We start from the raw sequence: 27,354 nt of genomic DNA, 5'->3' as shown, positions 1-27,354 counted from the left end.
GGTGAAAAGAAAGATACCATCCGTCGGGGCAGAGTGTGTGTGCGTCTTTGAAGTTACTCGCTCCGGAATAACCATATAGCCTGTGGGGGACATTATTGACCGGGCACGTCAAATTACGGTAAGCTTTTCGAGGCGCTATTGAATCATACATCGAGAAGATTGACCAATTCGTAAGTAACTCTATGTGATTGGATACCATGTGAGCAATGAGTTACCTTGGTATGTACTCGATAATGTTGCTATCAAGTTCGAATACCACACCTTGCCTGATACTGTAATTGTGATGTTCAGCTAGGACTGCGTAGGATCGATCAAATGCGGGCTTTTATAAGACATTAACTTGTTGTACATTAATGGGAAGCTAATCGAACCGATGGAAAGTTTTTGGCTTCAAAATAGTCAACATTACATGAGTGAAATAATAAATCAAAGCACGCCGAATGCAGATGCACGATGAAAGAGATGGCTAAAAAAAAATAAGCGCCTAGTAATGCTGAGGAGCACGATGCACAGACTCCGTATTTCCATCCAACGCCATGCGATTTCCATCATCACCTTCATAATAACGTCTTTCTCGGACGTAGTAGGGTCGCTCAACATAGTCACCCATGGGTCTTTCATCCATGTAGACCTCACGGCTAGCTCCAGCGGGGCGGGAATTTCCAACACGCTGTATAATTTCATGGGGCTGCTCCTCATATCGATGCTGATGAGGTTGGGGTCGCACGCTAGCGGTGCGAATCACTCTTTCCTGGGGAATAGAGTGCTCTTCTACATAATTTTGACGGCGAGGCATATATTCGGCAACTTGCACACTACCAGCACGGGAATATGGCTCATGTCCTTCCAAGGGCGCGACGTAAGTCTGTCGTTCACCAGCAATGGGCCGAGCGTAGTCACTGGGGACGCGCCTGTAGATCGGTTGGGGAGGTGGCATCTCTTGAATATATCGGTTGTCCATGTAAGGTTCTTGCACAATTGATGGAGCACGAACACTGGCAGTGCGGATAGGAGCACGGTCGTCGTAGATCTCGGCTTGTGGAGGGGGAGCGCGAGATGCTGGACGAGGTGGTGGTGCCATGGTTTGTGTTCTTCGAGATGGTACCATTTCATACTCGTTGCCATGCTCGTCCACGAAATACCGGCGCGGGGGCGGCGGCATGGCCCGCGGGGGTTGAGGTTCCTCGTAATACTGGGGTCGGTAGGTGGGTGGCGGTTGATCGTCCACCTCGATATAACGTGGTCCATAAGACGGAACCTCCTCGTAGTATCTGGATTGTTCTGGAAGGCGCCTCTCAACTACTGCGTAGGATGCAGATCTGATGTCACGGGGGTCGTGCTCGATGTACCCTTGAGAATACTCAGGCTGTCTCGCGTACTGCATACTGGCGACTCGTCGCAGGTTGGGATCGTCAAGAACTGGACGTCTGGTGCTAACTCGAGACATGGTCCGTGGTGGACCTTGTTCAACGGGGACCTCGCGATATTGATCGACCTCGTATACTGGTCCTCGACCGGACAGTTCGCGTCGTTCAATTACGGGATTATATCCCGGGGACGAGATGTCAATGTACACAGGCTGTTCCTGAGGCTGGCGGCTTCTCGAAATAGCATGGTCATCAGTGAAAGGTGGCGGTGACACTGGTTCTTCCTTAATGTAGGCATCAGAAGAATCAGCATTCTGTCTCTTGTATGACACACGAACGTCTTGTCCTTTCTCCTGTCTTCTTCGCTTTCGAGAAATGGGCTGCGAGACCGGGCCATTGGGACTGGCCCGGCCAGACTCGGGATCAGAATAAACACGTTCTAACACATGTTCAAACCGTTCGTCCCGGATTTGTTGGACTGCAGGGAGCTTTTGAGTTGCCAATGGTGAGACACGAGACGGTCGAGGAGCTGCTGGGGATGTGATATGGTTTCGGACTACAGTGACATTGTGCCCATTGGGAAGTGCTTGTACATCTCGAGGCTGCTCTGCGTATCTAGCTCTGCCTTGGCTGTTTGCTGCCTCTCGCTGATAATCCCTGTGGTCAATCGGCGGGGCCACTGGGGCAGGAGGCGAGTATTCAGGTTCCTCCAGGGGATCAATGTGATGTGCTTTATGGAGCCGGCTAGCCTCGGTTTGGTTTGGGTGCAGCTGCTTCTGGGGATGGGGGATGCGATGGTCAGCAACAGAGTAAGCATCTTGCATTTCCTGATCGGATCCAGTCCTATTCAGAGTTTCAAGTCGCTGTAACTCATCTGCAAATTGCTCTACCGAAGCCCCTGCGGAGGCACCCAGTGCCCGAGCCGGGACCACAGGAGATGGGTCTTGATGCTCGCCAACAGCAGGCGGCGAGTCAGGTGCTTTACTGGAGTAATAGGAATTTTCATCAAACGAATTCTCCGATGGATCGCTCAGAGAGACAGGCTTCACAATCTCGAGAGCCCTGTTCAGCACATCTGAAACATCAAAATTCGGTTTTGTGTCCTGAACTGAGGGTTTCTGCTTTAGATCCTGCTTTTTCTGTTCCAGCTGATCACGAAGTGTTCTTTCCACCCTCTGCCGTTGTAATTGAAGCTCCGCCCTGACTAAATCATCCGATTTTGTCAAGAATATGGGATCGATTTCAGACGAGGGCTTCGCAGCTACGCGAGCAGGTGTTGCACTGGCGGTGGCAGGAAACGACGCGTTTCCTGGAGTTTTCGCTTGAATATTTTGAGGGTGGCGGGAATTATCGATCTGAGGTACAGGCTCTGGTACCATGGGCTTGCTTTTCAGTGTCTGTTGGGCCAACTGACCATTCTGGCCTGGTTGACCCTTCGGCTTGCGCACAAACTTTTGGGGCACCTTGAGACGGGGGTGTGACCCCGAGAAAATCTCATCGCTGATTTTCAGAATCCTCTCATATTCCCGTACCTCATCGGCTGTTATTGATGCGGAAGATGCCATCGGTCCTGCTGTAAGGTGAGTTGCATGAGCTGTCGCCATGATCCAAAGCTTGAGGAAAGGGATCAAGATGAAGCTAGAGCAGTAGCTGTTTAAAGATGGGAAAAGTGATCACTAGAGGGGGTATAACCTCATGTCACTTGCGCTAATATTCGAGCGGTCAGAATAGAAGGCTTACTTTTGCAGACCGCAAGAATGGAGTCGAAGCAAAACAAGAAGAAAAGTGACGAATGCGCTTTTTCACGCTAGGGCGGATTAGGTAACGCGGCTTCTTCTCCGCGCTGCCAATGACAATCCCCCAAGCCAACTCGTTCTACTTTGGGTCCCCGACTCGACCCTTCCTCCTATTTCTACCCATGCATCGCTCGTTCTTTTCTTTACCTGCTCGTCAGTTTATCCGCCCTACTTCAATTATTCCTAAGATACCTGCAACTTTCCCCCGAATTAATCGATACTCTACAATGACTGCCAACGGTGCAAACGGAGCCGGAGGTGACTCACGGCCAGTGTTCTTCTTCGACATTGACAACTGTGTATGTGCAACGGCGGAGTGACTCTGTATTTGGGATCGCGGGAATAATTTTGCTAATCTAAAGTGCCTTTTACCAGCTGTACTCTAAAGGTGTGGCTGCGAAACCAATTGCGACTACGTCGAGATACACCGATACTGACCCTTGCGCGCAGGATGCAATATTCATGATGAGATGCAGAAATTGATCAGTGGGTAATCCTGGCTTCAATACGTCAATTGCGCTGTGACTAACCACTGTTGCGCTTAAGACAAGTTCTTCTGCAAGCACCTCGATCTTACTCCGGAAGATGCGCACATGCTGCACCAGAAATACTACAAGGAGTACGGCCTTGCGATTGAAGGTCTGACCCGCCATCACAAGATCGACCCGCTCGAATTCAACTACGAAGTGGATGATGCCCTTCCCCTCGATACAATCTTGAAGCCAAACCCCAAGCTGCGCTCTCTGCTGGAGTCTCTGGACACCACCAAAGTGAAGCCCTGGCTGCTCACCAATGCTTATGTCAGCCATGGAAAGCGAGTGGTGAAACTGTTGGGTATTGAAGATCTGTTTGAGGGTATTACGTACTGTGACTATGGCTCGTTACCGTTGGTTTGCAAACCGAGCCAGGATATGTATGCAAAGGCAGAGAAAGAGGCCAGGGCTCCCAGCACCGAATCGTGCTACTTTGTCGGTAAGTAGCTTTGTAAAGCTGCCGTGTTTTGCGGTGAGGGTCGGGTCTCTAAACAAATGCTGACAAGTTTGACTGTACAGATGATTCATATCTGAACTGCAAGCATGCAGCGGCTCGAGGCTGGTCAACTGTCCACTTTGTGGAAGCGGGAGTCGAAGTCCCGCGCATCCCGGCATCGAAATACCAAATCTCAGACCTTGAGGAGCTACGTGTCCATTTCCCGGAGGTATTCAAGTCGTAAGACGATCTTGGGTTTTGATTTGATGAGTTCAACGATTTCATTTCTTGTGTATAAAGGTTCGAAATGACCCTAGATCTATAGCCCGACGGTTTTACTTGATTGAGCTGTTTGGTTGCGGTCACGGTTCCTTCCCGAAGGAATACTGTGTTAGAGAAGAATAGACTACCATTCCAAGTATCAAAGACATTTACAATTTAACAATTATTACGATTCTAACCAATCTCAAAATATTCCAAAATTTCTGTTCGCATATAATCTACAGTCTTGGCCACTCAATGTACAAATCACTAGGTTGTTTTGCTCCGTTCTTTCAAAAATAATAATAACAATAATAAACCTGAATCTCCGGGTCTGGTTTCCTTATCACGGTTGGATTGGTGGATAGGACCAAAACCAGACCCCTGATACAATAAGTGCATGGTATCTACTTGCTACTGAACACCTTATAAATACCATGAATACACCTGAAGACACGGGTACTGCACCTATGTAGAGCGTAATGTTTATACTTCGTGCTGTTTAGTATGAGTGTATGTCAGTATTTCTGCCTCAGGCCATAATTGATCGGCGGCGCGTGAAGCGGACTCCTTAGTGCCTCAGGGCCCCGTCCCTCTTCTCCCAACTCACTTCGACAAACACCGCCCCGGTTACCGTTTAAGCGCATCGTGGGTCTTTGATCCTTTGTCCTCACGATGTCTGGTCAAGATATATCACCTGGCTCGGTGATCACCTTGACCGACGGACGACAAGCCACCGTGCGCTTCATTGGCAGCACTCACTTCGCAGCTGGAGATTGGATTGGTGTTGAATTGACAGACGCCACGGGCAAGAATGATGGCGCAGTCCAAGGGGAGCGTTACTTTGATTGCGAAGCAGGCTATGGCATGTTCATCCGGCCCACAGCCGTGGGTGCGGTTCTACCACAAGCTCCGCGGGAGAGTAAACAAAGGAGCCGAGCCGGTACCAATGCAACCACCGGTAGGCCATCGATCTCGACAGCTGCAAAGAAGCCTCCTGGAGTGCCACCAAGTGCAGCTAAACGACAGAGCGTCAATGGATCCACCCCTACGCCGGCCCCGAAGATGGGTGCTCGATCATCTCTAAGGGTGTGTAACGATCTTAATGGGTTGTCGCGCAAGTACTTACGAGTCTCTTATTTTAGTCCCCCACCAAGTCTCCAACAAAACAGCTGTCCTCAGGCGCCCCTGCCCGCCCTTCGATGGGTGGTGCTTCGCGCACTTCCACCGTGGCATCTAATCGACCCCGACCAGCACCTACCACTCGAGCCTCGGCCGGCCCATCTTCAACACCGGCAGCTCCCAGATCCTCGCGCCCTTCCATTTCCGGCTCAACCCGAACATCACGACCGAGCTCTCAGGCCAACGTGTCAGCACCTGGGCTGTCGAAACGACCCTCTGTACGCCAGGCTGCCCCCACAAAAGCATCAGATGGTGAAGCCGAAACAAGCGGACCATCAGAAGAGCCCACGGATGTTGAGTCTCTGGATGCTGAGGGTGGGCCGCAAGATACAGAAATGGCACCTCCACCCGCCGCTAAGCCACCTCGACAGTCAATGACTGCTGCGCGACCTGCAGCTGCTCGGCCGGGAGCTGCGACATCCACAACCCAGCGTCAAGCCCAGAGCGCTGCTGTCAGTCGAGAGCTGGAAGAGCTTCAGACCAAGCTTCGTGTTATGGAAAAGAAGCGGTCTGATGACCGTGAAAAGATGAAAGCCCTGGAGCAGTTGCAGTCTGAACGCGATAAATTCGAATCTATCATTCAGAAGTTGCAGGCGAAATATCAACCCCAGCAAATGGAGATTACGGATTTACGCAAGAAACTGAGGGACACGGAAGCTCGTTTAGAGGAATTGGATCGTATGCAGGCTGAGCATGAATCGCTCATGGAAATGGCGGGACTTGACCGGGAGATGGCAGAGGAGACGGCCGATGCATTCAAGCACGAGTGCGATGCGCTCCGGTCGAAAATGGAAGAGCTCCAGTTGGAGGTTGAGGTTCTCCGTGAGGAGAATGAAGAGTTCAGCCAAGTCACGAGCCCCGAGGAACGATCTAGTCATGGATGGCTACAAATGGAGAAGACCAACGAACGCCTTCGCGAAGCTCTCATCCGACTTCGTGATATGACGCAGCAGCAAGAAGCTGACCTGAAAGACCAGATCAAGGAACTAGAACAGGATCTCGAGGAATATTCTGCTGTGAAATCCGACTTTGAAGCCACCAAAGAAAAGCTTTTGGTTGCGGAGACAAACGTGGATGACCTCAAACAGCAACTCGAGACCGCTCTGGGTGCCGAGGAAATGATTGAAGAGCTTGCCGACAAAAATATGCGCTATCAAGAGGAGATCAGCGAACTAAAGGCTGCCATTGAAGACCTGGAAGCCCTGAGAGAAATTAGCGACGAACTGGAATATACACATATCGAGACTGAAAAACAACTCCAAGAAGAGATCGATTACCGGGACGGCGTGTTCAGTGAACAATCCCGGAAAATTACGCAACAAGATGAAGTCATTGAAGATTTGGAGTATACATTGTCCCGCTTCAGAGAACTAGTGACCAACCTCCAAGCCGATTTGGAAGATATGCGGGCGTCTCAGCAGATTTCCGAAGCTGAGGCTACTGACCTCACGACACGATCTCGCGCGATGATGGACCTAAACATGAAACTTCATGCCTCGGTATCAAAGGCGCAGACGAAGTCCATTGATGTTGAGCTTAAGCGTATGGAAGCTGAAGAAGCCGCACAACATCTCTCAATTGTGAAGCTTTATCTGCCGGAATACTATGAGGGAGAACGGAACGCCGTTCTGGCTCTGCTTCGATTCCAGCGCGTGAGTTTCAAGGCTGCTGTGATGAGCGGCACGATTCGTGAGCGCATCGCTGAGCAATCTGCGATCTCCAGCCACGAGGAAATTTTCAATGCCCTGGAGGTCTCTGAGCATCTTCTATGGATCTCGACTGTTTGCGACCGGTTCGTGACATATATCAATGCCTGCACACCGGAGCAATTTAACAGCACCAAGGCCGCTTTGTTCGAAATGGAGCCCGTGGAGCGCACGCTTAACTTTTGGATTGAGAATTTGAAGAAAAACGAGGTCAACATGGCCAAATTTGCTGTAGAATTGCAACGATCCATTGCTCTGATTGCACACCTGGCAGAGACTCTTCTTCCATCAAGCCCGGAGAACTTTGCAGGTGAGCTGTCCATGCGCACCAACTTATCTCAGTCATACCTCGACCATGCTGCTACTGCTATTGCTCGGCTGAAGGCTCTCATTCAGTCCAAGTTGCCTGCGCCAAAGGAGGCCGGCGAAAAAAACGAAGGCAATGAAGGCAATGAAGACAAAGAGGGCAGTGAAGGAGACGAAGTTGACACAAGCAACGAAGAAATCACCTTCGCTTTCAACAAACTGGATGCTTTTGTTTCTCATGCCCGTGGATACAAGGTAGCGATGGGCAAGATCCACCGGGCTGTTGAAGATTTGCGTTCGAGGTCTCTTGTACTTTCAGAGCAAGCCGATGAGCCATTCAAGAAGACCGAGGACTTCACACGAGGACTCTCGGAACTTGCTCGGAAGCTGGGTGAAGCTGTGGTGAGTCTGACTAGTGATGAAGGTCGTGCAGAACCCTATACTCTCCAAGAGATATTGGACAGCATGTCGCTAGCCTCCACCGCTTTGGTGCAGGGCTCAGACACTCCCACCGAAAGCAATGACCCGCTCTCTTTACTAGTGAACAAGCTGCGCGATCTGGCTAGCCAACTTGAGGAGCTGGACTCAATTTCAACGGATCTTTCTAAGACTACCGAGTTCGAGAGGGGCGCCTTCCCTTGGATTGCGCGAGCAGAGGAGCTCAAATCTAACAAGACAATTTCTCCAGACGCCGACGAAGAAATTCGCCGCCTCAAAAACGAAGTTCATGAAGTTTCAACTGCTTTGGGTGTTAAGGACAATACTCTTGAAGAGCAAGGCATCAAGATTGAACTCCTAGAGTCGCGGATGAAGGAAGCGAGCAAGAAAGCGTCTATGGTTAAGGATCTTGAAGCCAAGATCGAAGAAAGCCAGAACATGAGCGCCGAGCTGGAGAAGACTGTTGAGCGACAAAGGAAAGAGCTTCAAACCGCCGAAGCAGAGCGCGATGAGTATAAGAATCGCCTCGAAAGAATGAAGCGAGTCTCCGGAACCGCAGGTGTGACAGCTACAGCTGGTGGTCTCGTCATCGACAATGAGGCTTCTCTGGCCGCAATGCACGAGAACGAGTCTCTACGCGCTGAAGTTGAAAGCCTCCAATCCGCCGTCCGTTATCTTCGTGAAGAGAACCGCCGTGCGAACCACATGGACCCATACTCTGTACAGCGCTCAACAGACATGTATGCCTGGCTGGATGCACCTCTCACTCGCACAAACCCGACGATAGAACAAGAGAAGATCCAGCGCACGGCACTGGAAAGCCGAGATGTCTTCACTCACCTCCTCAAGCTGACCAAGGACTCACGTGTCCCAGACCTGAAGTCTACAATGGTCCCACAGGCCAGCGAGGAAGATGCCATCAACCGTAACGCATGGCGCCCATCCAAATCCCGACTCAGATATCAAGTCCTCCGCCAACGCGAGAACTTCGAACACTGGTCCGAATGGCGCGATGACATCGTCAATCATGAACGCGAACAAGACCGGCTGGCTGCTGCCAAGCGCGAGCGTGCTCTACGTGATCGCATGCCCAAACACGCCCATAAAGCTTCTGTCGAGTTTCCTCAGGGTCTTGGACATGGTATGATGGGACGTGCATGGCAAATTCTCGGCATGCAGAATTCTCGCAAGAACGTTGCGACAGGTGGACCTACGCCTGATGGTGTAGAGATCGTTTCGTCGGAATAAGCGGCTTGTTAGGCCTGTATAGTAGTATTTTGTCCTTTTTTTCTTCCTTCATGTGCATCCTTTTTGGCTTCGACAGATACCCTCACTGCACATATGTCTTTGCATATCATTGTCATACTTCTTGTGGAATATTATAGGCCGGTGGATAACGGATACTGTTAGATGCACAATTCGATATGATACCCGTACGGGACTTTCAAACTTGTCAATTATATCGTAAGACAAACGAACACACCAAGAATCTGGGCATTCAAGTCCCGACCCGTTGGAATAGAACCAAGAGCCGTTAGCGTACTTACTCCAAGTTATACATGTACCCCACTCCACGATATATCCATGCTTATCGCATACATATCCAGCAACATCCCCACCATCTATACAACTACCTCCCAGATTAAATCACCACAAAATGACAAACTCCTTCAAAACAATCCCAGCCACAGAAATAGGCGCCTTCACGCCTGGCGGCCCAACAACAGCATTCAACCCACCGCTAGATCCCGCAACAAAAGACTACCGCCTAAACCACCTCGCCCTCCGCATAACCGACCCCGCACGCTCCCTCCACTTCTACGTCGACCTCCTCGGCATGCGCGTAGTCTTTAACATGAATGCTGGTCCATTCACGATCTATTATCTTGGTCACCCGCCCGCAGACACGGATAGTACAGGAAAAGAGGGGATGGAGAAGTGGGCAGAAACTACATCCCAGATGCCCGTTTTAACTAGGACTAGTGGGCTTTTGGAGCTTTTCCATGTGCACGGCACTGAGGATAGCGCTGATAATAATGGGGAGCTGGGGGTAGGTGTTTCCAATGGAAATGTCCCGCCGAATTTGGGATTCGCGCATCTAGGGTTTACGGTTCCGGACGTAAATGCTGCTGTTGAGAGGTTGAGGGATGGTGGAGTGGAGATTTTGAAGGAGCCTGGTGTTTGTACGAGGGAGTCTGTGCCTTTGAGTGAGTGGGAGGCTGAGAGGGGGGTTGGAGTTGGGGAGATTCATGGGAATTATGCTTGGTTCTTTGAGAAGTTTGCTATGGTTGCTGATCCGGTGAGTACTATATCCATTTCAAGGTTGATCTATGAATCAGGGTTCATATATATTGACTGCTATTTAGGATGGATATATGGTGGAGTTGACACCACAGAATATTTAGATTGGTTTACGGTTTCAAGGGAGTGATATATGAGAGGGTCGAGATCAAAGTATCTCTGAAGAAGATAAATGTAGCCTATTCACAGGGTCCAAAGTACATGAGATAAGAGAGATTGACTATGCACCCCAGCCATCATCTTCAGCAACATCATAATCCATATCGCGAGGTGGCTGCTGGGGCGCCGGGGCGGACGGCGTGGTGTCCATGGCTGTGTCCTGTTCCTCGTCGAGACCATTCTTCGGCTCTGTTGATGCAGTGGGAAGTGTGATAGGAGGGTTGGGAAGCCATGACAGCTGGACCTCGCCTACGTTGGGAATGTTCCATGGGCTGAACATAAACTTCTCGGCCTGGTATCGCTCTTTGAAGGCCACAACGATAGAGCCAGGTGTGTTCGGGTTAGCCTCGATGGACTCGTACTCGCCAATGCCCTGAAAAATATGTTAATTTGTGATTTCTCTACTGATGAAAAGGTAGAACTTACAATCAGGTGCTGACGCAGGGCTTCGTCCTTATCCGAGTGGAGCTCCACGCCTGTCACGGCAACTCGCCGAGGACGGTTGTCAAGACGCAAGACACCGCCCCGCCCACGAGGAGCGAATCCACCGCGACCCCGGTAGCCGCCACGGAATGAAGGGTCGAAGCCTCCGCGGCCACGGAACCCGCCTCGGCCACGGTAACCACCACGACCCCGGTATCCGCCCCGGCCAGGTGATGACGGGTCGGAGGGGTCAATACCGAGACTTTGTGCCTCTGCCTCAAGAGCAGCCAACTGTGCGCGCAGCTTCTTGGTTTCCTCGCTCGCATTCTCATCAGCTGGTTCTTCGGACTGAACCTCCGCAGTATTGGGGCCGTTATTTGATGAGACGCCAAGACGCTGCATTAAGAGTGCTTTTTCTTCTTGCTGCTTTTTCATGAGTTCATCACGCTTGCGCTCGAGTTCCTCCTTGGCTTTTTCGGTCTCCAGTCGCTTCCTCGTCTTCTCCTCATGTGCTCTCTGGGCCTCTTCTTGCTGTTTCTCGAACTCTTCCTGATTGAATGCTGGAGTCTCAGGCTGGGATTCCCCGTTCCTGTCATTCGGCTTAGGCTTATGCCAGTATACTTTCACAAACCGGTTGTCAAAGATAACCTTTGGGCTGGACCATGCTTGTTTGGCCTCCGGGAATGTCTCATATTTAACAAGAGCAAGCTTCTTCCAGGGCTGCAAAGTCACTTCCACAATGTTGCCGAATTGGGAGAAGAACTCGCGCACAGCTTCTTCTGAGAGCTTCTCGTCGGGAATCTGCTCGACCACGATTGTTGTGATTGTGCGATCCTCATTGGGTCCTGCAGATGAGAAGTCGGACCGGCCGCGTCCTCGTCCGCTGAAGCCACCACGTCCACGACCCCGGCCTCGCTCGCTGCCGCGCGAAAAGTCGCCATCTCTGTTCGGGATTGTTGCGCTCTTCGGGTCATATTCTAATAAAAAGATTAGTCCAATCTCCAGATAGACACAAGCTACTAGCCTTACCGTCATTCTTTCCTCCAGCATCCCCATGTTTGTAAGGACAAGCAGCACCCAAATAACAGATACCTTGAGTATCATAGAACGGGCAGCGCTGGTTGGCCAGGTGTTCCATGCCCGGCTGACCGGGCATTCCAGGCATTGGCATCCCAGGCATTTGAGGGAAACCCATTCCCTGCATCATCATAGCAGCGGCCATAGGATCATTCTGGTCGAAGCCCGGAAACCCAGGCATCATAGGAGGGAATCCACCCTGCTGGCCCGGGAATTGCTGACCACCCTGCATAGGGTGACCACCTCCACCCATCCAATCACCGCGGCCAACACCACCTCCACGACCTCTTCGAGGAGTCTTGAAGGCGCGATTCTGAATTGAGCCATCCTCGACCCCCTGATCTCCCTGGAAACCCTCGTTGAAAGTTCGTTTCCGGCTGTTAAAATCATTTCTAGGTCCACTGGGCGGGTTGAATGGCTGAGCGGTAGCAGAGAAGGTATGAGGTTGCTGCTGCGGGGGCTGGGACTGCGGAGCAGGGGCAGCCTGCTTCGGGCCAAATGTGGAGAAGAGCTCGTCAACAAACGGCTGAGTATCTGGTGGGTGTCAGCATCAGTCGACTAGACTGCATAGTCGAAGTGTCAAGCGCACGTTCTCGCAAAAAGTCCTCCAAGTTTTCCACCGAAGCTTGTCGGATTTCATCGTCTGGCGCATCAGTTCTGATTAGGGCAAGTACGTAGTCGGCAAGGACATCAGAGTCCGCATCGGAGCTGCAAGCATTGCGATCATATATTAGCCGAGACTCCCGAAGTGTTGGAGCTATGGTGGATTGGGCATAACTTGGGTGAAACTCACATATCCTCCAGCTTCCTCACTACCCATGACTTCACGTCCGCGGCTTCTGGGTCAGTAAAGTGCATTTTGGCGATAAATCCGGTAAGAATAGGACTGAATGTGAAGCAGAATTGAGGTCCGAGGTGTCGCTGTTCGCAGGGATCCGGGTTGACGGTAAGCTGCAGACCGTCGAATAACCAGAACCGACACTTTCCAATGGAAATTGCGGGTTGTAAAAAGCAATGTCTGACTCTCAGGTTGAGAAGGGTATCACTGTAAGCAAAAAATGACTCCAACCATGGCAAGGGGAGTCGTTGAGAGCAACACAGGTCTGGGTGCACAGAATTTCTGGAAACGCGAAGGCGCGCAAGCTAGCACGTGACTCTGCAGAAACCGGATGGCAAAAGCGTGCAGCAGATGCAATTACAATGGAGCTTAAATCTACATGTCCAAATTCTAGAAATTTACAAATTTACTATCCAAAGCTTTGTTTAGCATACCATGTTGATTTCATATCCAAACTGGTAAGCTAAACTAGCAAATAGGAAAGGCGAAAGAACCAAATATCACATAAAGCAATTAATGAGACACCAGCAAAGGAGATCCAAGGATATGGATATTCATAGAAACCTCGCAGGCTCTTAAAAGGTAACAGAAGCTTGCCTACTTAGGCAATTTTTGATTGAACTGGGAAATTGTATTGCATTCATCAATCTCATAAAAAAAGATTCGCGTTGATTGGTAGAAAGGTAATCTGGCCAATGAACATTTTTACAGCTTGTCGTAGTACTATAGATAGAGTTAGCAGATGATTCCAAACTAATTCCAGCTTCAGGAGGTGTATAACTTACGTTCTCGTAGCCGGGGACCTCGGGCTTGATACCCTTGCGGGTACGCATCTCAAGGACGACCTGACCGGGCTTGGTGGTCTTGTCCAAGGGGTCACCACCGGGAAGAATAGCCCAGTGATCGAAGACAGACTGGGGGAAGGCCTGACCACCAGTGGCGGAACGCAGGTCGGCGGGGAAACCGAAGGACTCGTTGACGGGCAAGTAAGCCTTGACCATGAACAGAGGAGTACCGGGACGCTGCTCCTCAGAGTAGACGTGACCACGACGGCGGGTAAGGACACCGTAGATACCACCCATAGCCTGCTCGGGAACCTGGATCTCGACGTTGAAGATGGGCTCGAGGATACCGGGGGAGGAGAGCAGTGTGGAGGCGAGCAGGACACGACGAGCAGTGGGGATAAGCTGACCACCACCACGGTGAATGGCATCGGCGTGGAGGGTAACATCCATGATGTTGAAGCGGACGGAGCGGAGGGGCTCCTCAGCAACGGGACCCTCACGGGTGGCCCACTGGAAACCGGAAACAACGGAATCCTTGATCTCGTTCAAGTACTGAACAGCCTTGGTCTGGTCAACCAGCAAGTTGGCACCGGTGGTGTCGGGACCGAAACACCAAATCTTACGGGCATCGGTGACATCCCACTCGTACTCGTCAGCCATGAGACGGGCACGGAGCTTGAAGTCGTCACGGGGGCTAATCTTGCCAGACTCAATGGCGAGAGAGAGCTCCTCGGACATGGGCTCAGCAGTCATGTACAGACGGTTGTGCTTGTTGGGAGACTTGGAGAGAGCAGTCATGCTGGAAGTGGCAGTGACGGTCTCACGGTAAGAGACGACGGGGTCGGAGATGCGCAGGGGAACACCGGCGTGGTCCTCCTCAAGATCCTTAAGACAAATCTCGAGGTGGAGCTCACCAGCACCAGCAACAACGTGCTGACCGGACTCGTTGATCATGGTCAGGACACAGGGGTCGGACTTGGACAGACGCTTAAGACCCTCAACGAGCTTGGGCAGATCCTGGGCGTTCTTGACCTCAACGGAACGCTGCACAACGGGGGAGACAGAGAACTTCATGACCTTCAGGTTGTGGGCGGTCTCATCGGTGGTCAGGGTACCGGACTTGAGCAGGAACTGATCGACACCGACCAGACCGACAATGTTACCGGCGGGAACGTCATCAATGGGCTCAACGAAGCGACCCATCATGAGAATGGTACGCTGGATAGCCTTGATGTACAGATCCTCCTTCTTGCCAGGGACGTAGTTGGGACCCTGGATACGGACCTTGATACCGGACTTGACGGTACCGGCGTAGACACGACCGAAGGCGTAGAAACGACCCTTATCGGAGGTGGGCACCATCTTGGAGACGTACAGCATGAGGGGAGCAGTGGGGTCACAGTCACGGATACCAATGCAGGCACGGTCGTCCTGGGGACCCTCGTACAGAGTCTCGGCACGGTACTTCTGGGCAGTGACGGGGGAGGGCAGGTGGATACAGATCATCTCAAGCAGGGCATCGGCGGCAGGCAAGAACTTGCGCATGATGACCTTGAGGATGGCCTTACCCTCGAGCTCCTTCTCCTCGGTGGTGAGCTTGATCTCAAGCTTGTCAACGAGGGTGGCGATCTCGTCCTTCTTGGCGTTGTTGACAGCGGCGAAGATACGGAAGATGGGGTCCAAGATGAACATGTTGAAGGCACGCTCAAGGGGCTTGCCCTCAGCATCCTCACCCTTGTTGGTCCACTTCTTGGTCTTGGGGTTGAAGTAGTTGTCGCCCCACAGACGCTCAAGCATCTTCTTGCGGTCAACACCGAACTTCTTGGCGTACTTGACGGCGAACTGACGGACGGTGAAACACCAACCGTGCAGACCGGAACCGAAAGCGATCGTACCCTTGTAGGGGTAGACCTGGACATCACCGAGAACCTTGTCGAAGTAGGTGGAGATGATGACGTTGACGGACTCGATGGTACGGGAGAAGGACTGGTACAGATCCTCCTTGGAGACCTGGAGCTCGAGAAGAGCACGGTCAACCTTGTTGATACACAGAACGGGCTTGATACGCTCGGTCAGGGCCTGACGCAGGACAGTCTCGGTCTGGACACAGACACCGGAGACACAGTCGACAACGACAAGGGCACCGTCAGTGACACGGAGAGCGGCAGTAACCTCAGACGAGAAATCAACGTGACCGGGGGAATCGATCAAGTTGATCAGGAACTCGGAACCATCGACCTTCTGCTCAATCTCCTTAAGATCCTCTGGGTCGGGGAACTTGGCGTACAAGGAGATGGCGGTGGACTTGATGGTAATGCAACGATCCTGCTCATCGGGACGGGTGTCCATGAAACGGGTCTCACCAGCCTTAGCGGCGGAGATAATACCGGCACGCTGGACAAGGGAGTCGGAAAGGGTGGACTTTCCGTGATCGACTAGAGAGAAGCAGGTCAGTCCAAGTGGCCCTCATTTCGACATTCTGGAGGATATCATACCGTGAGCAATGACGGACATGTTACGGATGTTGGCCGGCTTGTCCATCAGACCACGGATCTCCTCAATGGTGAAGCTGTTGAGAGAGTCGATATTAGCAACCTGAACAAAATTTGCTTGGTGGGCGTGAAGCCTCCATCCGGGCTGATGAGTTCGACTTACTTGACCATCTTGGCGGTTTACTTCTCAAATTAGCCTTAGAGGCAAAGGGAAGTATGAAAGAATAGAAAGAAGCAAACACACAGATGATCAGGACCTGGGGACCTAATCAATCAAGCCTATGTGCAAGTGCTCCGGAGAGGGAAGGGATGGAGAGGAAAAGAGGAAGGAGAAGGAGGGGTGCAGAGAAAAGTGGGAGAAAAAAAATGAGAGCGAGAGTGGGGACTTTGTGTGCCCCGCTCCGGGTTTGTGTGCGTTTCCAGATTATTTAATGCCAGTCACAGTAGTACAACACCAGCCATCCTATTTATCATGCTTTTCCTTTTTATTCCTTTACCAACCTATCTCTTCTATATGAGTCTTAATAGTCTTTGCCATGTAGATTGGAAATCAATCTTCGATGCATTTGACTCACTTTCCGAAGACATCCGTGGTTACAGCTTATTACTGCAACGGAGCTAAAGCTAGCTAAAACCGAGCCCAATTTTGCCTCCCACTGTTTCCAGTAATAATATCCCATCTTTTAATGTAAAATTACTGTAAGGAATACATGGAAAACGAAAAAATTTGACTCGCATCCAATCAGCCCCGCTATCTCACCGCCTGCGCGGGGTGGTGGGCTATTGTGGATTAATAATACACAGTGAGGGACGATCCCGCGCAGGAAAGGACAGTGTAATCTACCTCAGACAGGGTTAGTTCGGTCATATGCTGGTATCTGTCAAGAAAACTCTTACACTATGCCCAACCCCTCATGAAATCATTTGGAAAAAATCTTCTGCACCGTGGTCCTCCTATCCAATCAGCCATACGAATTCCCCATGATTATATAATATCTAGCTACCGAGCTCGGGAGGTATATCCATGGATGCCATACCTAAAGCTAAGCTACATACTGGGTGCATAGCTCTTCGTATGGATTAATTTTTAATTTTTAACTTTTGTACAAAGTCAACCTTGGATAAATATCTCGAATGCAAGGGGTATTAATACAGAAAAATGCAACATGGCTCAAATGAACATTAGTAAGAACAAGAAAGGAAAAAAGGGCAAAATATGGACAGGCTTCAAAGCTACTAAAGGCTCCAAGGGGTATAAGGTGTTCAAGTTCCCAAAATTGTCCCATAGGCATCTTCTACCTCCTTTGCGATCTCCAATAAGGTCACAATAATGATCTGGTGCGTAACGTTGGGCAGCTTATCACGTTGTAACCCGATCCACTCCAGCGGGGGCGTTGCCTCTCCCATGTCCCGCAGCTGTGGCGTCTCAATAACCGGCGGCTCCAATGCGGTATATGTATACTTGGATTGTGGCACATTGACTACTGCAGTAATCTTCTCTTGCTGCTCAGCCCCTTCGCCGCCCCCTTCGATACCGGTGCCGGGACCACCAGTAATTCGCACCGCAGACGGCGCGAGCGGCTTACCAAGCCGTGAGGCGAGGGCACGTAAATGCGTCTCCCACATGTCGCGGATGAAACTGATGCGAGAGTAGTTCCAGCCCACATCTACTTTGCCTTCGAAGCTGCTGTGGAAGATGTACTCGATCTCCCGACCACCCGGTACTTGCCAGGTTTCCATGCCCGCCACCAGTCGCGGTACCTTGAGAATGGTGCCACCGCGAGAGCCGGCGGCTCGTTGGGCGATCTCATCCACAGAGAGCTCTTCCAGTTGGGCGGAGCTAGGACGGCTGATTCCAGAAAGTGCCACGCGAAGCTGACCAAGCGTTAAGCCTAGTGCGCTGTGGATTTTGTCGGATTCCAGTGAGACCGCAAAGCGGGCCTGGGCATCATAGGCCTCCAGCTTGAAGATTTGGTTATCGAAAAACGAGCTGGGGAAGGCACCAATATTGATATGGCGAATGCTGACAACTACACCGGTATGCAGTTGAATGGGTGCCCTCTCGGATTCATCATCCTTCTTGGTCTGTTCTTTAGCGCGCGTCTCCAACTGAGAGGGAACCGCAGAGGATTTGCGACGAAGATATCGCTCAACTTCCCGTAGAGAAGACTCGTAAGCGGATTGCTTGTCTTGGAATAGTCTCTGCCAGGCTTGGAACAACGCGAGGGCTTGAGATGCCGTCAAAGATGTGCAGAAGACTTGGACTTCATCGCCTTCAAGTATACTGAAGAGCCGTTGACTCTGTTCACCAGAGGGTTCACGAACGTTGTACATAAAAAAGTCAAACATGGCAATATGTGCGACCAAGAAAGGCTGATAGTCGAAGGAAACCTTGGCTTGAAGATGATGGAAAGCGATGGAGGCTTGAATAAGTGGCGTATGCCCAGCTTCGCGGGACTCTGGCCATTCAATGGAGGTGCTAATCTTGAGAGTGCGCAGTTCAACGATGCCACTCATGCGACCCTTGCTTTCGATAGCAACGGAATCAAAGTTGATGCACATACTTTGCTCGTTATCGGAGGTTTTGTTGGAGGAAACCCATAAGTTGTCAATGGCAAACTGCGCCTTGCCGAGCGTTGATCCCAGATCCAGCTGCATTTCGAGCTTCTCGATGGCAATAGTCGTGTTCCAGGGGAACGCTGACGCTGCAGCGACCTGTTGATAGCGCTGTACAATGTAGGTCTGGGCTTCTGGCTCATGCGGTTCCTCAGGCTGTGGAGTTGCGCTGGGGCTAGGCTCATCATCGGATGGTAGCCAAATCTCTTGGAACAACAAAGAATCTTGAACCTGTTTTGCATTCAGGATGACCTTCATGGGGCTCACTTTGAGAATAGCCGACACGCCACTCGTTCGGCCAAGGTGCTTGCTGTTCATCAAAGATAGCACCACAGACTGAACTTCGAAACTCGCCGTGGACTCATTGGAATAAACATGCTTCACCGAGGCTTCCAAATTATTGAATGCCAGAGAAAGAGCAATGAAGCGACCCTGTTCGTTGGATAGAATCGTGTTGACTGTAACGTAGACACTCTCGAATCGTGCTGTTGCTGCTACCCTGGCGATCGGCTGACAACTAAGACTGAATTCTTGTTTACAGAACAACAACCCAAGGTTGACCTTGCACCGCCCAAGAATGGAACTTGGATCCGGCGCACCGAATGGGGGTTCCTGCATGATCTTTTGAGGCTGCAGCAAAGCTGCAGCGGATTGACGGCGAGGACGATGTTGTAGATCTTTCTCTCTCATGATTTCTTTCACAGTAGCAGTCATTTGCTTGACTAAAGGCACAAGCGTGGGGTATAAGACATTATTGGATGGGTTGACCTTTAGCTCTGCATTCAAAGCTGGATCATCGGTCCCATTATCTTCGAAATGAACTTTCAAAGCCACTCCTGGCGCCTGTAAAGTCGCAGTAGTTGCGGAATCTCCTTGTACATACTCGCCATATTTCGCATCGGAGAGTCGGCTACCCGCAATGTTGGCAGCCATCAAAGTCTGAGGGTCCTGACTTCGTTTTCCCTGTAGCGAGACCGTAGCACCGGCGAAATCAACGTCCACAAGAACAGATCGAAGGCGTCTTTTGCCGAAGAGACTCTGGCTTTTTGGGCCATTCTCCGGATTGGGAGTTGGCTTCGTAGCCCAAGCAGCCTTGCCCTCACGCAAAGCCTCAGTTGCGGACGCGATGGAGTTCCGGATCATATTTCCTGGGATGATAAATTCAGATGTCGCACGAATGTCGAGGGATTTACCTGCTGCCTGGAAAGCAAGCCACAGTTCTTTCCCGATGGAATGATAGGCGACATTAAATACTAGTTGAGGCATGAGAGCGGAGTTCAGCGACCGCTTTTTCCGGTCTGCACGGAATGGAACCATCTGGAGTTGCATGTTCTCAATCCGAAGTCTGGCTGTATTCTTCTTCTTATTGGACAGCTCAATTTGTTGAATTGAGAAGACAAGGTCCTCTGGCTGGCGACCAGCGCCAGCAGAGAGAGGAGACGACATGTTCCATGCCACCTGGATGCCCCGGAAGTGGAACGAGTATAAGGCGTTGAGGAATACTTGTGCAGCAGCATCGTCATTCACCTGAATCTCTGGAACATCAGATCCAGCATGGTTCATTTCCTTATGATGGCGATGGCGGAGCCTGCGTAGACGTTTGACTTCATGAGAGAGATCCAAGGTCTTGATACGCTCCTGTGTGTGAATGGCAATATCCACAACCAAGGCAGCTGTCTCAGCGAAAAGTTCAATGTCGAACTTATCGCTTGTGAAGTGGTAAGCTCGCATGACCTCTCCATTCTCACGAACAGCAGATGTCCCGAGAAGTTTGACAGCGAATGTGAAACCGCCGTAAGATTTGGCCTTGGTTCTCTCCAGACGCCGCAACAGGAAGCTAATTTGCGAGGCGTCGATGTTAAACTCTGGATACTCCATGGCGTAGCCTCTATCTAGGCCATTCTGGATACTCATCTGCATCGTTCCAAGGCTGAAAACCATTTCAGCCTTGTAATCCCTTCCATTTAAACCAGGCGCGACAGCGTGTATCTCAAAGCCAGCCATTGTAAGGCGAGCTTTGTATAAAATTGTCGACTCTTCAGATAGAGGCTTCGGTTCTGCGTTTGCCTTTTCAAGCGAAAGCGCTTCGCTCAAGTGGGATTGAAGGACGTCCAGGTTTTGTTTGAGGTCTTCCAGGAGATGGGCAACATCTGGTCCTGTCAGAACACCCAAGAGACTTCGGACCGCGCTGGCCTCAAGACGAATCAATTCAACAGTTAGGTCAACCTCCAACTCCTTGCGATTAGATGAAATATTTGCAAGGATCCGGCCATTGGTTGGAGGGATATCCAACTTCGAAAGCGTGCGCGACTTGGTGCCTTCATCCGACAAGAACAGATGGGAATTTTGCTTCACGTCAAAGTCAACCTCAATCTGGGATGACTTTGTAGGCATGACCGACATGCGGGCTACGTCACCAGTGATAAGATATGTCAAAGACGGAAGGAGGCTGAATCTTAGCTGATAGTCATCCAGGAACATGGCCACATTGATGTGGTGGTGGGTGGGCTTTTCCGACGCAGGTGGCAGTTCAACTTCAGGCGTAGCAGGCTTCGGAAGTTTGCAATTGTTGGTAAGCTGCCGAATGTACCTGACTTCATCGTCAATGATACGGTCTGCCACATGGGCAAGACCGACAGGATCCTCCTTCATCTCAAAGCGAAGTCTCCGGCACGACGCAACCACCCTCCAATCGTTCCTACTCTGGATCTCGTCTTCTTCAGAGACGAGTGAGAAATAGAAGTATGGATCCGAGATTCTTGACAGCATGAGCGACCCCGACTGACTCAGAAGTTCAGAAGAACATGCATCCGCACTGAACAAAAGAGCAAGATCCTCCTTGTGGGCCGGTTTTGCGCCGTGGGAGCTGTGAACAATGGAGCTTCGTAAGGCCTTGGAGACCAGAGCAAGCTTGACATTGATACCGTCAAGGGTGATTGAGCCGAAATCAGTGCCGAATACAATCTGCAACTCTGTTGGCTCTTTCTCTCCATCACTCGGTGATGACTGAGCTGGCTTCGATTCAAGCGTGACTGTAGACATGACCTTCATAATACCCTCAACAAGATCCAAGACCTCCCATCTTACATGTAGAGCAGCAGACGAACAGTACGCCTGCGATGTGACGAGTTTCTTGAACTTCATGTTATCGTCATCTAGGGATATGGGTTCAGCCACAAGAGATGTGGCTGTCGACAAGTTCTCCACAATAAGATCAGTCCCTCTTGGACCGGGGTCCAATGAAAACCTGAATGTCTTCACTGTACAAGACATGAACATAGAGGGCTTGGTGGTAGCCTTTTGGGGTTCAGGACTTGACCAAATTCTGCGCATGACATAACTTTTTTCAACATGGGCTAGATCCCATGCTCTCCACTGGTCAAAACCAGTAAAGACAGTGGACCTAGCATTGTGTGGCAATGGAAGATTGTTGCCAAGACATTTACGGTCCAGCTCGCGCCGGTGCTGTACCGGAAGATTTCTATAGATGTTTCGAATGCGAGAAATGATCTTCCAGGAATCATGTTGTCGCAGATGAGTCGAAGCAAGTCGAAGTACATAGGAAATGCGTGCAAGGAATATTGGGTCCGGAATATCAGTGGCCGATAGCGTTGCAAAATAGATAAGATATTGGAGTCGCCGTGTACTTGCAGTCGAGACTTGCTGAAAAGCCGATGCAACAGAGTCAAACATAGTCGTGGCTCGTCGGACAAGGAATGCCAATCGTTCCACAGACTTAGCGGAAGTAACAGTGTTGAAGGTCCGCATCTGCAAATTCGAGCGAATATTTGGGGAGGTAACGAGCCAGAAATTCATATCACTCAGGTTGCACTTGAACTCAGCCTTTTCCTGAAAAGCATCTGTTCGACTTCCCTCAACGGAAACAGAGATATGATCTGCTGCTGCATGGATAGTAATGCCTTGTTTGAGACCTTTAAGAAGATCGCCCTTTTGCCGCTGAACACGTCTTTGAAACTCGGTCCGAAGCTTGTGAACTTCAATGCTATATTCATCTCGAAACTCGACGTGTTTGTTGTTTGGGGATTCCGAAATGTCCACTAATCTCAAGTGGATTAGTGGAATGCGAAGAGAAACAGCAGTTGTTTTCTTCGGCTGGCTCATGGACTTGTCGTAGCCAACTATATCGGAGATCACATCTTTCTGGAGCGAATCAATGATTTGAACTGGATGTTTTGGCTCCAATCCATCTAGCAAGGCAGATAAGCTGAACAAGAACCTTGGAGTACAGAAGCCCCTGATGCCTAACGGCAGATCCAGCGCGAGGTTGGTGTATGTGGTTTGGTCGTCTTCGAAAGTCAAAAACATGGAATGTGTGGTCGGGTATTCATCATCTTCATTTTCGCCAGACTCGTTGCTGAAAGTGGATGGCAGCTCAGATGTATCCAAGGAAATCTTGTAATACGAGAATCGTGGCAAGATCCATGGGTTTGCATCTCTAATTGCAGCTGGAGAATACGAGGTTGCTCTGGGAGTGGAAAACCCATAGCTGTCATTATCTTTGAATCGATTGGCTTGCAGCGTGCTCCAACTTGCACCACGGTGAGATACAACGGGGCGGCGTCCAGACTCTGAGCTTGAGCCCGATACAGTGCGTTGCAAACCATTGCCACGAACTTTTGTGCTTTTGAGACTGGATGTTTCGGAATGGACAAGAAAGCTCCTAGCGCTTCCCGCAGGTTGAGTCCCTGAGAATCCTCTATAAGACGGGGCGTTTGCGGAGCTTAATCTTTGATGCATAGGTTCAGGCATCGAGGGTATGGCAATGGTTGGAATTGAAAGGCCATCGGCGTGAGGGATAGATGAAATTGGGGCAATTTCTTCCCAGTCAAAGAGCAGCCACTGGGATCGATGTGTGCGCTGATCATGGACTCGGATATGCTCCTGTTGGAGGCGTCTACTTTCGGTGATGTCCTGTTTCCGAAGAGCCATCTTGAAACCTATCGTCACCTGGATAATGCCGAGAGGATCAATTCTCTTGTCGGGCGATCGAATAGCCAGATTCACGGACTGACGATCGACTGCAGCGATAGTCAAGTCAGGCATCAACAAGTTCATGCGTTTTGAGAACTTCGTGTTCGCCCAATCGTTGAAGTTGATTGTCAATGGCTTAGAGCTCAATATGACAGCTGTTTGATCCAGTAAAACACTGATATGAATCGAGCTAATCTTGGCCCTCAAAAAGGTCACGTCATGGAGAACAGGCGGGAAGAGCGGGTGCAGGGTATTTTCTTCGTTATCGAACGAAAAGTCAAAGCTTTTGATGCTGGATGCTAGGCAAGCCAGAAACTCCGGGGAGCATTCACCTATGATTTTGCCCACTTCGAAGTCCCAATTGCACACGTAGGTTGGCTCAGCGGGAGGCAATCCAAAAAGACGATGACCATAGGCCGAAATACCGTCGATAAATAGCTGAGTATCGGACACGGATGCTGAACCATCTTCCTGGGCGGATTGCTGATCAATTTTGAGTGGACTGATTGATAGTTGCATGTCCATATAGTAGTTCGTGAATCGCAGATCAGCCTCAAGGGAAGCAGCGCGAAGTCTTGTGCATTCTAACTGGTCGTAGATGTTTTCAGGGAGTAGAGCACATGGACTGTCCACAAATATATGAATCAAAACATCCATGTCATTTGACTTCCGATTTGGATTAATGCCTGTAGGATTCACAGGCGGTTCATCGGCGTAGGCTAGCTCTTGATATTCTTCTAGAGTCCTAAAGTGCATCTCATCACCAAAGTAGTTCTCCTTCACGGCCATGAAGCTCTTGACCAAGAATCCATAGAGATAACACCTAGGCGAAGCGCCATCAAGGTTAAGCACAAGAGTATCTGTCAAGTCCGGGGACGTTGAAAGGAAATAAGTGTAAGAGCCATCAATAAGAAGGCTATCCAGTGTTGCCATTGAAGTTCCGGGCAGGAAAGAATGGTGTGTATCCCAGGCAGGAATTAAGTGATCGACACCCCCGTCCTGGAGATTGACCTTGAACTCCACTGCGTTCTGTTCAGGTTGATACTTGTCCAATGGGATCATGACATTTGCGGACAATTGCTTGCCCTTGATGACGATGAATCGATTGTCTTCCCGATCAGAGGGATTACTAATGATGTTCCGATCATTGACATTGACTAATAGCTGCAAGTCCGAGAAGTTGAGGTCGATGTTGTAGATGAATGGGACATATGTGTAGTATTCGGATGGAGGACCCGATGCCCAGTCAGTGACGAGGTCAGTCAAAAGAAAAATGTGATCTCGCAAGAGAAAAAGCTCCATTCCATCACTGTCAACTGTAAATGTCCACGACCGCAGGCTATTCCAACAGAGGGGGTTGGACAAGTCGCAAGTGACTAATTGTCGTACGCATTGCCATAGAAGACCATGGTTCACACTGGACGAGAGCTTCGATTCACGCAATTCAAGAGCAAGCTCATTTCGGTACCCTGTACTTGATGCCGCCATGTCCATAGTATAGGTAATGGTAGAGTCAGGGCCCATGCGGAGGGAGAGCCACCCAAAAGGTCGAATATCAGGACCAATGTTGCCCTTTTCACCTTCCTTAGGGCGTGATTTACCCCTCTCACTTTGCTTCTTCCCTTTGGAAGTTCCTCCGATAGCATCTGCGCGGCCTTTCCACTGCCAGTCTTTCGACTGCTCGCGTGTAGGGATTCGGAGTATAAGCTCTTCACTGATCTCAACCCGCAACTTGAAGGAGGTGCTTTGTCTCAACATGCCAGGTGTTAATGGCTCTGCTGATTCTGCACTGCGGTAAAAATTGGGGAAAAAGACGTTTTGCAGGCCGATCCGCTCCCTGTCAGCCCAGGGTCCATAGTTGATCGTTCCGCCCTCTATCTTGAGATCTATTCCCCATTCTGGTGGAGGGGCATGGTTGATAATTTCGCCCGAGTCCTGGGAGGAGCTTAGGTTTTCAGGTCGCACACGTCCGGGAATGTCCCAGAAATAAGTCAAGTCTAGGCTTGAGCCATCGAAGATAGTGGAGAATCGCGCATACTCGACTGAGTTCCATTTTTCATGGTCATCACCATCATCATCGTCCAGGTACCGAGAAAGGCCAGTCCAGCGGATAGCATCTGGGAATTCTGCCTGACTTCTGGGCATGGTATCGGCTTTTTTATGCCCCAAGGTGAATGACTCGACGGAGGTTTGGAAATAAGGAACAAGTTCACGAATGCCGTGCCATATCTTGCGTCTCTGAAACCGATAGCTGAATAAGTTCCCCAGCTTAGGCTTAGGAACAGGTTCTTCCTCTTCTGCGGAACTCAACACTTTAGCAGTGGCCAATTGCGTTTGTTTGAAGTCCGGATTGGGCCGCATCTGGATCACTGGGTGCTTGAATTGGAACGAAAAAAGCTGACGGTACAAGTCAAGAGGACCTGCCTTGCAAGCAGCAATGTTTCCCGTTGCGCGATCAAAAGTGGTTGTCAAGACCGAGCGGGTGTGTTCATTCCCCATCACAATCGCTCCTTTGTTGCAGTCTAGCTTCACCGGCAAGAGTTCAAGCATATTCGATACCGGGTCCGAGAGTTCGGCATGAATACTCGAGCTTTGGTACTCCAGAGGTTCCCGTCCATCCATGCTTCGCTTGGAACCGTTTTCGAAGCTTCCTTTTTTGCCGGACCCAGGATCCATTGTAAATGTCGTATCAGCCCGCCCTGGCTGCCCATCGGGTTGGGGGTGTCCATTGTCCTCGTCATCATCCCACCGACCCTCGGTGTACCCGAAGCCAGCGAGGATACTATCATAAGCTGGGGTTCGGTTGTAGATGAACCATTCCAGACCATAGACCTTGATTGAAATTCGACAAGGAAGACGGATTGTCTTCTCCGCTCCGCCTTGCTCTCCAAAATTGGCGTCTTTGTCGCTGGAAGCGCCCGGAACAGAGCCTTTTCGTTCGTTCTCTGCGCTGTAGTCCCTTGTATTCTCCTTCACGCTGGATAGATCGGTGCGTGCCACTGGACGTTTCCAATACCTCCATGTAATGAACCCTCCATGGATGAAGATCGTCTCGTTCACGCCATGATATCGAATGCCTTTGAAGAATATTCTGCCACCCAACAACGATATCTGCAGCGCGTTGATATCCACATAGACACGGTAGTAGTGCCAGGTGTAGGCTCTGATGCCGTATGAGAGAAGGGTCGCGAACAGCCGATTAAAGTAGAGCAGGAAGAATAAAACACTAAGACATTAGCGAAAAGTCAATCTTGAATTTATAGACACTCACAGAATACAACAAACAATAAGCTCCAGGAGAAAAAACCTAAGTCTCAATTAGTTATGCACTACTCGCGCAAGAGTCACAAATTCAACGGACCAATTGAAGCTTGGGTCCGGCGTCAGATAAGAAGCCGTCAAGCTTGTACTGGCCATTTCTCCGTGAAGCTGCCAGCTGGCATGAGCATCGTCAGCGAGATAGATTGACTCGCAAGCGACGAGCCCAATAAATGAGCTTTATCATTCCAGAATCCAAGGAAATGTCAGGAAGCGTGGAAGTCGCGAATGTTGGAGATGCGGGATTGTTTTAATCTAAGGCGGTGTCACGAGAATGATCGTCATCGGAACACGCCTCCTGGCTGCCATTTATTCCTTTTGAGCTCTC

At 50.4% G+C, this 27,354-nt stretch overlaps 7 protein-coding genes across 7 annotated transcripts; 3 read left to right on the top strand and 4 right to left on the bottom strand.

Annotated features, from left to right (window-relative positions):
• Positions 1–484: 484 nt before the first annotated feature.
• N7503_008411 (uncharacterized protein) lies at positions 485–2,971 on the bottom strand (the record flags this gene model as incomplete). Its single annotated transcript, XM_057067958.1, has 1 exon — positions 485–2,971. The coding sequence occupies one exon, from the start codon at positions 2,969–2,971 to the stop codon at positions 485–487; it is 2,487 nt and encodes an 828-aa protein (XP_056918813.1).
• Positions 2,972–3,390: 419 nt separating this feature from the next.
• N7503_008410 (putative pyrimidine 5'-nucleotidase) lies at positions 3,391–4,376 on the top strand (the record flags this gene model as incomplete). The annotated part of the gene is made up of 5 exons (XM_057067957.1): positions 3,391–3,462; positions 3,539–3,551; positions 3,614–3,649; positions 3,710–4,135; positions 4,216–4,376. 5 exons carry the CDS (start codon positions 3,391–3,393, stop codon positions 4,374–4,376), a joined length of 708 nt encoding a protein of 235 aa, XP_056918812.1.
• Positions 4,377–5,068: 692 nt separating this feature from the next.
• Positions 5,069–9,273, top strand: N7503_008409 (uncharacterized protein; the record flags this gene model as incomplete). The annotated part of the gene is made up of 2 exons (XM_057067956.1): positions 5,069–5,482; positions 5,539–9,273. The coding sequence occupies 2 exons, from the start codon at positions 5,069–5,071 to the stop codon at positions 9,271–9,273; spliced, it is 4,149 nt and encodes a 1,382-aa protein (XP_056918811.1).
• A 409-nt stretch (positions 9,274–9,682) lies between these two features.
• N7503_008408 (putative lactoylglutathione lyase (Glo1)) lies at positions 9,683–10,430 on the top strand (the record flags this gene model as incomplete). Its single annotated transcript, XM_057067955.1, has 2 exons — positions 9,683–10,324; positions 10,392–10,430. 2 exons carry the CDS (start codon positions 9,683–9,685, stop codon positions 10,428–10,430), a joined length of 681 nt encoding a protein of 226 aa, XP_056918810.1.
• A 26-nt stretch (positions 10,431–10,456) lies between these two features.
• N7503_008407 (CCCH zinc finger and RRM domain protein) lies at positions 10,457–13,064 on the bottom strand. The gene is made up of 5 exons (XM_057067954.1): positions 12,779–13,064; positions 12,575–12,693; positions 11,938–12,519; positions 10,912–11,885; positions 10,457–10,858 (listed from the first exon to the last, which is right to left on the bottom strand). Exons 1-5 carry the CDS (start codon positions 12,841–12,843, stop codon positions 10,547–10,549), a joined length of 2,052 nt encoding a protein of 683 aa, XP_056918809.1. The 5' UTR covers positions 12,844–13,064; the 3' UTR covers positions 10,457–10,546.
• A 186-nt stretch (positions 13,065–13,250) lies between these two features.
• On the bottom strand, positions 13,251–16,484 carry N7503_008406 (elongation factor 2). The gene is made up of 4 exons (XM_057067953.1): positions 16,264–16,484; positions 16,104–16,177; positions 13,609–16,043; positions 13,251–13,546 (listed from the first exon to the last, which is right to left on the bottom strand). Exons 1-4 carry the CDS (start codon positions 16,269–16,271, stop codon positions 13,529–13,531), a joined length of 2,535 nt encoding a protein of 844 aa, XP_056918808.1. The 5' UTR covers positions 16,272–16,484; the 3' UTR covers positions 13,251–13,528.
• Positions 16,485–17,363: 879 nt separating this feature from the next.
• On the bottom strand, positions 17,364–27,231 carry N7503_008405 (uncharacterized protein; the record flags this gene model as incomplete). Its single annotated transcript, XM_057067952.1, has 3 exons — positions 27,070–27,231; positions 26,980–27,015; positions 17,364–26,934 (listed from the first exon to the last, which is right to left on the bottom strand). The coding sequence occupies exons 1-3, from the start codon at positions 27,123–27,125 to the stop codon at positions 17,364–17,366; spliced, it is 9,663 nt and encodes a 3,220-aa protein (XP_056918807.1). The 5' UTR covers positions 27,126–27,231.
• Positions 27,232–27,354: the final 123 nt, after the last annotated feature.

This window comes from Penicillium pulvis (assembly GCF_028828015.1).
Source record: "Penicillium pulvis strain IBT 33274 chromosome Unknown contig_7_segment1_segment0, whole genome shotgun sequence".
Lineage (NCBI taxonomy): Eukaryota > Fungi > Ascomycota > Eurotiomycetes > Eurotiales > Aspergillaceae > Penicillium > Penicillium pulvis.
Note: the sequence above shows the minus strand (reverse complement) of the source record. Positions and strands in the feature narration are given on the sequence as shown.